The sequence below is a fragment of the Echinops telfairi genome, unplaced genomic scaffold, assembly GCF_000313985.2.
Source record: "Echinops telfairi isolate 266 unplaced genomic scaffold, ASM31398v2 ScPeMD7_2573;HRSCAF=3158, whole genome shotgun sequence".
In the NCBI taxonomy this organism is placed as follows: Eukaryota; Metazoa; Chordata; class Mammalia; order Afrosoricida; family Tenrecidae; genus Echinops; species Echinops telfairi.
Window position 1 is genome coordinate 725,127 of NW_022106471.1, and position 12,381 is coordinate 737,507.

General features: G+C 59.9%; 2 protein-coding genes and 1 long non-coding RNA gene across 3 annotated transcripts in view; 1 reads left to right on the forward strand and 2 right to left on the reverse strand.

The window, feature by feature from the left end:
- The first annotated feature begins 28 nt into the window (after window positions 1–28).
- On the forward strand, window positions 29–7,427 carry TEX261 (testis expressed 261). Its single transcript, XM_004710144.2, has 6 exons — window positions 29–130; window positions 989–1,068; window positions 2,381–2,534; window positions 4,072–4,139; window positions 4,690–4,792; window positions 4,929–7,427. The coding sequence occupies exons 1-6, from the start codon at window positions 61–63 to the stop codon at window positions 5,042–5,044; spliced, it is 591 nt and encodes a 196-aa protein (XP_004710201.1). The 5' UTR covers window positions 29–60; the 3' UTR covers window positions 5,045–7,427.
- Window positions 1,310–5,138, reverse strand: LOC123522154. The gene is made up of 3 exons (XR_006680444.1): window positions 4,907–5,138; window positions 2,644–2,769; window positions 1,310–2,543 (listed from the first exon to the last, which is right to left on the reverse strand). It is a non-coding gene; the product is annotated as an uncharacterized LOC123522154 (long non-coding RNA).
- Window positions 7,428–7,632: 205 nt separating the features above from the next.
- ANKRD53 (ankyrin repeat domain 53) overlaps window positions 7,633–12,381 on the reverse strand; it is a 5,671-nt gene continuing 922 nt past the window's right edge. Inside the window, exons 2-7 of the mRNA XM_045294082.1 lie at window positions 11,952–12,245; window positions 11,584–11,783; window positions 11,021–11,185; window positions 10,711–10,720; window positions 10,437–10,625; window positions 7,633–8,665 (exon numbers count right to left, since the gene is read on the reverse strand). Coding sequence (XP_045150017.1) covers window positions 8,018–8,665; window positions 10,437–10,625; window positions 10,711–10,720; window positions 11,021–11,185; window positions 11,584–11,783; window positions 11,952–12,245 — 1,506 coding nt within the window. The 3' untranslated portion in view covers window positions 7,633–8,017. The remainder of the gene's footprint in view (window positions 8,666–10,436; window positions 10,626–10,710; window positions 10,721–11,020; window positions 11,186–11,583; window positions 11,784–11,951; window positions 12,246–12,381) is intronic.

The following is a 12,381-nucleotide window of genomic DNA, read 5'->3' on the forward strand; positions in this document are numbered from 1 at the left end:
GCCGGAGCCGGAGCGCGCAGGCCCGTCCGGGCGGCCCGGGCGCTGGGGGGCGGAGGCGCCATGTGGTTCATGTACGTGCTGAGCTGGCTGTCGCTCTTCATCCAGGTGGCCTTCATCACGCTGGCCGTCGGTGAGCGTGCGCGACCCCGGCCCGGGCGGGCTCCTGGGCTTGCCCAGGGGTCGCTTGGCGATGTTGCCAGGGCGACCCCTGCATTGAGCTCCGGCCGTGGTCGGCCCCCCGCCTGTCCCGCCTGGTCCTGCTTTTTTTCGGCCCCCAGCAGCACGGCCTATCCTTCCAGGCGTAGTGCCCGAGAGAGGCCGGACTCCAGCGCCGCCAGTCGCTGGTCCCACCCTGCGACCTCCGCGCCCAACTTCCCCTCCCGAGCCCCTTAGCCTCCAGCGCTTTCTGCTTGGACTCGTTGCCTCTGACACGCTAACCTCCTGCAAATTCCCTAACTCCGGATCTCAACCGAAATCTCACCTCCTCCTGGAAGCTCTCTTTAGGCAGTTTGCTATATTCCAGAAGTGCCCTATACTTCTCCTAAACTAGTAGGGTCTCACATTGGCATCGTTTGACTTCCCCCATCCTGCACACTGCTTCCCTCTCCAGCCCCGACCCCAGTTAGAGGACCGGAGGAGACCTCTGTTGACCCATTCGGCCTAATCCACTATTCCGCCTGAGGCTTGGCCCATAGTAAACGCCCAACAGATAATTATGGAGTGAATGAAACTCTGCTCTCTGGGCCAGAGGTTAGCGGTGCGTTGGGGCATCAAAGGCAGGCTTCTCTCATCCACTTTGGTGGAAGCTCTCCTTAGCTGCCTGGATGAAAAGTTTGATTTCTCCACACTTGGAAAAGCAACGCCTGGTCCATTCCTTCTCCTCTCCAGCCCCTGATGGACTGGCAGACCTAGCGGAGGATGAGCCGGAATTGGGGGGTGGTTGGGTGTGGATGCTGCTGGCTAATCTCCCACTTGCCCCTTCTCCCAGCCGCTGGACTCTACTACCTGGCAGAACTGATTGAAGAATACACAGTGGCCACCAGCAGGATCATAAAATACATGATCTGGGTAAGTGACAGCACCACCCCCCCCTTTTCTGCCCTGCGGGGTGGGGGGTGGAGGGAAGGCAGTAGGGAAAGTTTGACAAGGATGTGCGCTCCTCTGCCCCTGCTGTTTCCTAAGGGTTCCTACCACCTCTCCCTCTGGCTAGAGCAGTGGTTCTCAATCTGTGGGTCGCGACCCCTTTGGGGGTAACAAAATGACAGTTATGAAGTCGCAACAAAAATAATTTTATGGTTGGGGCGGGGGGGTCACCACAACATGAGGAGCTGTATTCGAGGGTCGTGGCATGAGGAAGGTTGAGAACCGCTGGGCTAGTGCCTTATCTTGTGGCTCCATCTGCCCTGGTGACCAGATCTTCCCTGGCTCCTTTCCCAAGGGGCACTGCCTGACCGCAGGCCTTGTTAAGGTCGCTGCTAGGCGTACATTCTCTGTGGACAGGACTGTGGATCTGTCTTGTGGGGCTGGCTTTCGCTGTCTATAGCCCCTGGCTTTGCTCGCAGCATTGACAACTGAGAAGAACCTTAAAAGCAGTTTGGAGCCCAACCCATTTGCCCTCTTTTTAGGGGAAAGCATCTTCCGAAGCCTGGGCCTGCCCTCCACGGGTCTCTTGGGAGGCTGCTCTTGCTGAAGACACAGTCATTGCCATTGCTCTGAAAGCCACACGAGTCGGGGCTGGTGGGCAGATGCCCATCAGCCGGGAGGCAAAGCTTGGGGAGGGGTGGGAGGAGAGGGCTGGGGTAGGGGGGAACCACGGCCCCTCACGCTGACACTCTGGACATGCGAGGGGTTGGGAGCTAGTGGTGGAGGCAAGACCGCAGCACTCACCTGTGGGTTCAGAAGCCTGGCTGGCTGGTGTGGGTACAGGAGCTAGAACTTCATTCACCAACTGGCACATTCTTTATCCCTGGCAACTGTACATCCTTTGAAACAACCTTTTCAGACTACAGGAATGCCTAATTGATTTGTATAATCACTTCAAAAGTCACGATCAACACGGTTTTTAAAACAGAATAGAAAAGACGAGAATTGACATTTGAGCTCTGTGTGTGTGTGTGTGTGTGTGTGTGTGTGTGTGTGTGTGTTGAGATCACAGTGTAAATAAAATGTTTTGCTTCTTGTGGCTTGCTTTGAAATAAGCTTTGAGAGTTGGAATTAAACGATGTTGCCCATAGAGCGCTACGAACCTAGTTGGGGCAGCCAGACTGGTGACTGCAAAGCAAGACAAACTAGTGCTGCCCAGGGTGAGCCAGGGCCTTGGTGAGTCCAGGAAGGCTGCCTGGAAGGGGACCCCTGAGCTGTGCCCCTCTGGTTGTTTCAGTTCTCCACCGCGGTGCTGATTGGCCTGTACGTCTTTGAGCACTTCCCTACCTACATGATCGGCGTGGGCCTCTTCACCAACCTGGTCTACTTCGGCCTCCTCCAGACCTTCCCCTTCATCATGCTGACCTCGCCTAACTTCATCTTGTCCTGTGGTGAGGGCACTGGGGGGGGCAGGGGTGGTGGTGGTAAGGGGCTGGGATGTTCGCCACCCCCGCCCCCTCATGGGCACTGAGGTGGATACAGAGAAAGGAGGTAACCCACCGAAGACCTCCAGGAGGCCAGGCCAACTGGGAAGATGGGGTCTTCATGGCCCTAGCGATGAGCTTTTGTGGGTTCGTGCTGAGCCACGGGCAGGGGGAGCTTTCCCAGGACATGAGCTTGAAGAGTCTTTGGGGAATGGAGAAGAGATCGTGGATTGGCTGAGGCAAGTCCTCAGGCTGCTGCTAGCCCTTCCCTGGCCGGCGGGTACTGCCTATCCAGCCACCTGATCCAGTGCTGGAGCCCCGGGGAGGCTGTGAGCCACCTTCAGGCATGGGTCTGGGACAGCTTTGCTTTCTAGCTGCCGGTCAACCTGGGGTGGGTGTTCGTGGTGACCCCCTTTTATGCTTATGCTCTGTGGCTGCAGCTGCCTGGGGATGACCACCTGGCTCTCTTGCCTCCTCACTGCCACTTCTGAGCCTGGGGAGTCACTTCTCTCCCTCTGGAGGATCGCCGCTCCTTCCCCATTGGTCAGGGTGTCAGATGGACGTGGGGTTTTGTTAGAGCTGCTTGGCTCCTGTGAGAGCCTGGAAAGGAAACCTCACTGACCGGAGGGTGGTGTCCTCTCCAAACGCCCTGGCCCTACATTCACCCCAGGATTTGTTCCATGGGGGGTTTGTGGGGTGAGCCCTTTACCACCTGCCCCCCAGCAAGCTCCCTTGGCTTTTGTGACCCCTTGTCTGCCCTCCTTCAGAGAGCTTAGAGAGTTTCCCTACAAGGCGTTGTGGGCACCCGGCACCCTCCTCTCTTCTAGTGGCATGTCAGAGGTGTGGTTTTCCCCTAACAGGGAGAAGGAAACGTGGTGGTCCCTAGAGGGGTGTGAGAGGTTTTGGGGTCCCGCATGGGGACAGGCCACCTCTGACCAGTTTGTCCCACAGCCTGCCTCTTGGATCCTGCTGCTCTCGAACCAGCAGCGGGGGTCCAGACAGACCAGTTCAAATCGGCCCAGGGTGGGGAGGGACACCGCCTCAGTGTTGAGGAACCCCAGACTGTGCCACAGCAGCCAGCACACTGCCTGTTTATTGCTGAGCAGCGAGGGTCGCGCGATCCTCGGAGGCCCTCCCCTGCTGGCCACTCTGCATGGGGATCTCCTGGGGACATCGAACCTGCACGCCCCCTTCCTTGCACCTCCGCCCAGGTTCTCCCTCCAGGAGGCGCCCCTGAAACCAGGCCCATCCTGCAGCGCTTTGAGTGCTCGGGACCGCAGATCCTCCTGCTCACAACCAGAGCGTTCCATCCTCCTTGTCGTTGACTCTGCAGTGCCCTCTGCAGGGCCAGGCCGGACAGATGGGAAACTGGGTTCTAGGAAGTTCTCAGAGTTGGGGATAAAGTCTGGACCGCGTTAGGGCACCTCCTTCGCAGGGGCCTTTGGAAGGTTGGCTGTTGAGCCCTGCCAGCCCCAGCCGGACCCACTCTGCATTCCCTCCACAGGGTTGGTGGTGGTGAACCATTACCTCGCATTTCAGTTTTTCGCGGAGGAATATTATCCCTTCTCAGAGGTAAGACGAAGTGTGGAGGAGGCATGGGCCGAGGGCCACCCCTCCAGGGAGTCCTTTGGGCCCGCCTGCCTGGAGTTCAGCCTTTCATCCTGAGGTCAGGAAGGGGCGTTGGGTGGCCTCACAGGCTGGGAGTGGCCTGCAGCCCTGAGCCCGAGCCCCTGCCAGTGACCTGCCAGGGTCCGGTCCTCTCAGGATGTCTCCACACCCGCCTGCGCCCGTTTGAAGCTAGGTCCCTGCCTGGGGGGGTGTGGTGCAGGCAGGGCTTCCCCCTCCAGGCCAGAGGCGCTGCTTGTGCTCCTGACCTAGATCCGAGGCTGGCGGTCAGGCCACTGGACTCGGTCATCTTCAGCGTCCACCTCCCCGCCTCCCCCCAATTTTCTCTCCGTGTCTGAGGGTGTCCTGCCCCTGCCTGCCGGGCCCTGGTCCCTATTACAGACCAGGTCAGAGGTGGGGGAGTGCATGCTCCCTTGACCACCTCTCTGAGGCGTGGCACTGACCAGGCCCCCTGGGCCCATCCAGGACGCTCTCTCCTCAGTCCCTCTCGCGGCAGGTCCTGGCCTATTTCACCTTCTGCCTGTGGATAATCCCCTTCGCGTTCTTTGTGTCACTGTCGGCCGGGGAGAACATCCTGCCCTCCACCATGCAGCCCGGAGGTGAGCAGTGGGCGGCTGCAGGGCAGGTGCCAAGCTTGGCCGAGGGACCAGAGCCCAGCGCTGTGGTGGGGGCTCCTGGGCTCCCAAGGGGCCGGGGCTGTGGTTCCCACTCACCTGGCTGCCTGTGTCTCCGCAGATGACGTGGTCTCCAATTACTTCACCAAAGGCAAGCGGGGCAAGCGCTTAGGCATTCTGGTCATCTTCTCCTTTATCAGAGAGGCCATTCTACCCAGCCGACAGAAGATGTACTGACCCCTGTGGGGAGGGCTGTGGGGGCGGGATCAGGGCCAGTCGGGCTCCTGGGCCTCTGCACTCGGCTGAGGTCATGAGCCTGGAAGACACGGCCCCCCAGCCCTGGCCCTCCTCCCCTTGACTCCCCCTGCAGCCCCCGTCCCAACCCCACCCCCGAGGACTTCAGCTCTGGCAGCTGTAACCTCAGAGGGCACAGGGAGGCCGCCGGAGGTCCCCCTGGCTCTGTGGGCACGGAACGCCCCATGACCTGCCCCCCCATCCGGAGGGTTGTGGCTCTGCCGGGACCAGCAGGCAGGTTCGAGAAGTCGTAGCGCAAACAGTGGCCAGCCCTCTGGGTGGATGGCCGCGCGAGGGGCCACGGCGCCACGCGGCACTTCCAAGAGGAAGACTTTGGTCTGTGAACTGTGACTTCTGTCGCGAGTGCTGCGCCCCTTTGAATAAAGATTCTGGGTGGCACTGTTTGCCTTAATATCGAGAAGGTCACCTACTTTTCTCCCTGCTGACCGCCTGCCCTAGGCTGGCCAGGCTGTGCTGCTCCCGGGACTTCTTTGGTCTGCGCGTCTTGCCTTTCCGAAGGGACTGTGCTTACAGCCCTTGGTGGGCAGGGGCCAGGAATGAGGAGCGGCGCCTGGGCAGGGGTGGGGTGGGGGGTGGCGGCAGCTCTTCTGTGGCCCTCCCTTCGCTTCCCCCACTTCTTTCTCCAGGGTCCCATGGCCACTATGCCTGAGGTTGGAGTGGGGACAGTGTAAGCCTGGTTTAGATTTTCAGAACAGCTGCCGTCTCCTGAGTTGTTTTCCCTGGGGAGAAGGAGTGGATTCTGGCCGAATTCTCTCTCAGGCTCAAGGAGAAACTGAAAATTAACAAGTGGGGTCCAGGCAGCCTGGGCCACTGCCCGATTTAGAAGCAGTGTGGCTGGTGGCAGAGCAGCGCTGTCACCGAGAGCACACGAGGGCAGGCCCTCTCTTTGCTCTGGGCTTCCAGGCTGGTGACCGCAGCTCCCTAAGGTGGGCCAGGCCCCAGGCGCAGACCAGCATTGGTTGACCTTGCACTCCAACTACAGTGCCTTGCAAATACTCCTCGTACATACTGGAATGAGGGCCCCATGCAAGCTGTAATGAGGGCCCCATGCAAGCTGTACTGGCCTTGGCCCATACCTCAAAGCCGGGCCGGCAGGCGTGGAAACCTTTCCACCACTCGGGAGACTGGTGAGCTTAGAAGTCTTTCCTCGGCATCATGCCCCGGGGCCCGCCGTAGCCCCTCAGTTCCTTGCCACTTGCATTTCCCCTTCTCTGAAAAACACCAGCCTTCCCTTCACACGTGCATCCTCGCCAGCAAGCCGGTGGCCAGCTCTGTGCTCCCCTCTGCCCACTCTGGCCCACTGACTACAGTCAGCGCCACCTCCGTGTTTTCTCTGACAACATGTCTGAGCGCCCCTGCTTCTTGGACCACACTGCCCTGGCCTCTGGGGCACAGCCCTCGGCTGGCTCTTGTCCTCCTACCTCTCTGGCCGCTTCCCTGCACCTGTGCCGCGGTTCCACTGGCCCCAGGCTTAGGGGGCTTCTCAGGGTTCTGTCTTGAGACAGGGAGCCCAACCACGCTGATGGCGGCCAGGACTGCCGAGGAAGCGGGTGTGGGCCTCCAGCCCCAGTCGTCTGAACCTCGGGGGTGGGGTGGGAGTGAGGTGTGTGCCCAGTCTGAGGTTCATGGCCCAGATGTTCTCTCAAAACCCGTTCCCTCTGAGTCCCCGTCCTGATCCGAAGACCACTCAGGAGCCAGACCAGAAACCAGTTTTCCGCCCTGGCTTCCTCTCTGCCTCGCATCACTTTCTAGAAACTGAAGCCTACCTTCCTGACTTCTGGTTCCGGCCGCCCTCCCTGCCACCAGCTGTCACCCGGGTTTATTGTGGCAGCCTCCAGAGCCAGAGTCCTTTTGAGAACACAGGTGATAAAGTCACATCCTTGCTTCCCTGGCTCCCGGTGGCCCTCGGGATGCAGTCCAGACCCCCTCGCATGGTTTGCCAGCCTCCCGTGTCCGGGTCCCTGCGGTCTCTCTGGCCTCGTCGCCGCCTTGTTGCACTCTGGGCACCAGCCTCCTGAATCCAGCACCCCTTTCTCTCCCCCTGCACCCCACCCCTCTCCACTTTAACACCTCCCCCTCCCCCCACGTACCTCAGTTAGCTTGGATTTCACTTCCTGGGAACAGCTTGGAGTCTTCCTCGTCCCATCCACACCCCGTCACTCGGCTTACTTGCCTGCTTACCGGTCTGCCTCCCACTAGACTGTAAGCTCATTGAGGGCAGAGCTGTCCATCAGTTTTTGTATGAACAGTGCCGGGCGTGCTGCCTGGCACACAGAAAAGCACTCAATAAATGTTTGTCAAATGACTGAGTTGTAGTGATGCCTACAGGGGACAATAAGGGACGCACGACCACGTCCTGGCGGGAGCTCTAATGCTTCCAGTCTCAAACGGCAGCCCCAGACCCTCCCCGCCCCCAGGTGTGCTGTATCTCCCACAGCCCCCCCCAGACACCTCCATGCCCCATTCCCCCCCTCACATTCCAGTCCTAGAGGCGAAGAGCGAGCCTCAGAGCCTGCAGCAGGGACGGCTTAGTCTGGCCAAGGGGCAGACTTTCCCAGCAGTCCCTCTGTCCTGGAAGCTGATCCCTGGGAGGTGGGGGGCAGGGGTAGGAGGGGGACAGTGGGGATGACGGTGTCACGATGCAAGGGCCCTGGAAGGTGACAGTCTCCACTCGCAGCCCTAGGGCCCTTTCCGAAGCCAGGCTGCTGGGGGCCCATGAGGCATCTTGGTAGCAAGAAGGCAAGCCTAGGACATAACCTGTCGGCAGTGGGGCTCCTGTCCTTGACTTTGGGAGTGAGGTGGCCCCTCTCCCTGCTTCCCCATCCTCAGCAGGGAATTAGCACACCCAGCCTCCTTGCAACTGCTGCCTCAGAGCATGAGGCCACCGGCATAACTTTATGGGGTCGCTTTGGGGGCAGGCAGGATGGGCAGCCCGTGGTGGGCACGCAAGGCTGACAGGAAGGTCTCGTCAAATGTCTCCTGCAGGTTCATGGCCAGCGTGTCTGTCCAGAAGGTGCCCAGCCGCCGCTTCTGGGGCACATCCTTCATGGTGAGCGGGTGGAAGCCCCCGGGCCCCTTGAGCCTGTGTGGTTTCAGTGAGGGGTGCAGCTCCTGGACGGCCATTTCGAAAGGTAGCTGGGGTAGGGCCGTCACCAGGCGGCCGGTGAGGGTGTACAGCAGCGACCCTCCGCGCCCATCACGGCACACCCTCACGAAATTGCAAAAGTCATGCTCCCGGGTGGGGACTGGCTGTACTCCCAGGCCCTGCTGGGTGGCAGGGACACAGACCCGAGGCCGGGGCTGCCTGGCCACTGGCGGCCTGTACAGCACGGACATTGATCCCACCAGGGAGGATTGCTTGAGGCGCGACTCCAGGAAAGGGTGATATATCTTGGCCGGCTTCACCCCAGGACACCTGGGTAGCTTTAAGAGGGCAGTGGACGGAGCCGAGGTACCAGGCTCCTGCGTGGCCTCTTGGGCTGGCAGCATCTTACGTTGGAGCCAGTTCTTGAAGTCAGCGTCATTCAAGACTTGACACTTGTTCTGCAACAATGGGGTGGGGGCACGAGGCAGTGGGGGAGGGCTATCCCCCCACCCCACCCCTATCCCTTACTCCCCAAATTCTCTATAGTCTGTTGGATGAGATACAGTTCATGCGCCAGGGGACTCCCAAGAGAGAAATACTTGCCTATGGGAGCACTTCCTTATTCTGAGAGCGGTGAGACACCCGCCACTCTAGGTGAGATGACCCCTCCAGCACCCCACATTCCTCCCACAGTGAACCTCACGCATGGTGGAGCACGTCCTGCCCTAAGAGAGTCTTTGGTCCGAGCGGGAAAAGCACAGAAGAGTGCTTCCCAGACCCCGGAGGAAGGCCGAAAGGCTTGGGATACTGGGAACTGATGGAGTTCATCGGTTCCAATTTCTTGGATGTGGTTGAGCCTTCCTGAGAGGTCCCGGAGAGGAGACTGGGCTGCCAGGACTCCGGCCTTGCCATCGCTGCAGATGAACCTCCAGTCTGCGGTCTCTGACCTGTTGTGTTTGTACCCTCTCCGGCCTGTGTGGCTAAAGTGTGGAGATTGGCCAGCTCCAGGGGTAGGTAACAAGCAGGTGAAAGCCACTCATCGCCCATCCAGCCTGGCCTCAGACCTAAGTCTCTCAGCAGAGCGCTCGCTCTAAGTGCCCGAGGGCTGAGACACATGGATAAGACTGCAAGGGGCTTCCGGGAGAGTTTCGTGCCCCAGGACCAATGTGCAACAGCAGAGTAGGTGACGCTGGCGGAACACGAGCCATGGAGCTGGAAGAGGGCTGGGGTGCTGGATGTCACTCACCCTGAGCTCCTCCCTCTGGACTCTGCCTATGTTCCCCCAAAACCTTGCTGGGTGTTCTATTTCTTGCATCCTATATAACCACATCTGCTTAAAAGAAGAAGCACGGTGTCGTGGTAATGCATTGGGCTGCAATCTGCATGGTTGGCAGTTCAAAACCCCGAGCAGCTCTTCTGGAGACTGGTGGGGCTTTCTACTCCCGTCAAAAGTTCCAATCTCGGAAACCCACAGGGAGTCCTTATGAGTCGGCATGGATGGTGGTGAGTTTGGTTTGGGCTTGGAAAATCCTTTAGTCACTCCCCAAGGGCCTGCCTGATCTGAGCCCCTGCCAAACCTCTAGCTGGTCATCCTCCGATGGACACCTGACACCCCCAGCTCTACTAGACTGGTGCTTCTTGGCATGCAGGCTGATCCCATGTGCCCTGATGCCTCCCTGTGGCTCAGCCCTCCCTTGCTGCTTGGCCCGGCAGGCTGACTGCCATCCATCTTTAAAGACTCCTCTCAAGCATCACCCCTCCAGGACACCCTGTCAGACCACTGCCTTCCCTACTAGATGCCAAGCTCCTTGCGTGTGGGATCCACATCCTGTTTGTCTTCCCAGCCCCGGAGTTGAGGTGTGAGCGCCCACTGTCTGTTGGAAGGAAGCTCAGATCTGTAACCAGAATATCTGTCCCAGTAAAGGCAGGGCTCTCCTCATCCAGCACTAGGAGGTAGCCAGGAGCCAGAATCTCATCTGCAACCGGTCCTGGTCAAGCTAATACAGTTTGCTCCCTGAGACACGACAAGATTTTGGGCCGAGTGGTGGCACTTGAGCCGGAGAATAAGGTAGAGCAGGAAAACTCCACCTGGGTGAGAGTCCTTCGAACCACCCTTTGCAGGCCACTGCCGCCTCTGCTTACAGGCCTGGGTAGCAGCTGAGGCCTGACCCCCCTGCCCAGCCTAGCCCCTCTGCCCGGCCTAGCCCCCCTGCCCAGCCTAGCCCTTACTTGGTACTTGGTTAGATACCACTGCTCCATGCAAGCCAGCCTTCCCTTGAGCCTCTTCAGAACCCCCATCTCACGGTTCAAGTCGTTCTTGTCCCGTTTCCACATGGCATCCTTCAAGAACCTGCTGCCCAGGGGGAATGTGTCACCCCCACTGTGACAGAGTCTCACGGTGGGCCTGCTGCTGAGTGGCTGGGGGAGCGGGGGGGAGTGCAGGAGGGGGTTGTCAGAGGGATGACCGAGAGGACCACCCCACTGCCCAGACCCCCCTGCTCACTGCAGTTCCTCTGAGGCTCGGTGAGAGGCGAAAGTGTCAGATGACCACATCACCACCCTTCCTGCGGCTGAGGAGCCAAGGGCCCAGGGCAGTGAATGCTAAGCCCAAAAGGGTGAGGCCTTAATGGAAAACACTGGGACTAACACCCTGGGCAGGGGCCTCTTTAGCCGACTTATTCCCCAGCCCATAGAAGAAGACAGACCATCTGGCTTCGCAGACTCTGAACCGCTTAGCCTAGGGCAAGCATCTTGGCGGGAGGGCCGGGCTGCGGAGAGCGATGGGGGCCCGTGGGGGGTGCTCACAAGCTCACCGGCCACAGCTGCGGTGGTTCCAGATTTTGCACAAGTCAATGGGTTTGCAGCCGGTGACATCTTGGGCGTGGACGTCAGCACCGTGAGCAACCAGGACCTTCACACAGCCCAGCAGGCCCTCTCGGGCTGCCAGGTGCAGCGGGGTGCAGCCGCTTTTTGTTTGACTAGCATGCGGTAAGAAAAGACCGAAGGCATCAGATAGGTGGGCCACCCACTTGCAGGCCGTGCTCTACCTCCAGCCAGCCCCCTGGGTGACTCTGAGCCCAGTCCATCTCCTCCGTGTCTCCATTTCTTCACCTCCACCTTGGGGAGGGATCGGACTAAATGAACGGTGCACGTCTCGGAGAGGCCAATACTGCGCCACTTGCAAACCAACCACTGCCTGGTCCTTGCTCACTGGGCTCTGCATCTTCCTCCATGCCGTCCCCTGGCCTTGCCCCTCTCCTTCCTGACACATGGCCCCTGTGGGACCCAATCCTGGTCACTCCCACCTGCCCTTCTTCCTGTCCTGCCTGCCTCGAAGAGAGGTCCCTGCCTACCTGCCCCGTCTGGCTGTACTCACGCGTTGATGTCTGCGTCTTTCAAGAGCAAATACTGAACGCAAGGGAGGACCACGGTCTCGTTGTCCCTGCGGATCAGCAGGTGCAGGGGCGTCTGGCCGAGGTGGGTGCGTTGATTCACAGGGAAGTTGTACTCCTCCAGCAAGACCTGCAGGCACTGGAGCTTGCACTGCTGGGCTGCACAGTGGATGGCCGAGAAGCCCTGTGGAGGCCAGAGCAGGGCAGGGCGTGGCTGAGCAGGAATTGGCATCGCAGAGCCCATAAAGTCTAGGGGCTTTGGGAATCGCTCACTTCATTCCCGCCCCCCCTCCCCGTGTATGTGTATCAGCTCATCCCAAAGTGGCCCTGGGCAGGGGTGCTTGGTCCCTACCTTGCTGTCGGTGGGGGTTTCCCCAGTGTTCTGATTGAGGCAGAGCCGCAACCAGTCTGCGTGGCCCACCGATGCAGCGAACAACTCGTAGCTCCCCAACGCCTTGTGATCCAGCTCTTCGGCATGGCTAGAGGGGGCACTGGGCAGGAGGCTAGCAAAGAAGGAGCAAGAGGCCAGGTTGGTACCTTGTGTCCCCAGGTGTGTCTGGAGGGGAGGCCAGGGCTGGCTGGGCCAGAAGGTAGAAAGGAAGTAGGTAGGTCGTGGGAGGTGAGGCAGACCCCAGGCCGCACAGGCCTGCCCCAGGAGCACAAGAGGAGAGACGCGGGACAGTCATTCCTGTGCATCCGCAGTTGGGCCACCTTCCCCGGGGTCCCACCTGGGCGGCCTGGAGAACAAGTCACCACAGGTGACCAGGCGGGCTCTCGTCTTG

Bases quoted from the DNA above. Each gene is read 5' to 3' on its own strand.
- TEX261 (XM_004710144.2), top strand. From the start codon at position 61: ATGTGGTTCATGTACGTGCTGAGCTGGCTGTCGCTCTTCATCCAGGTG. The intron at 131-988 runs GTGAGCGTGCGC...CCCTTCTCCCAG, and splicing joins CTTCATCACGCTGGCCGTCG to CCGCTGGACTCTACTACCTG. The intron at 4,793-4,928 runs GTGAGCAGTGGG...GTGTCTCCGCAG, and splicing joins CTCCACCATGCAGCCCGGAG to ATGACGTGGTCTCCAATTAC.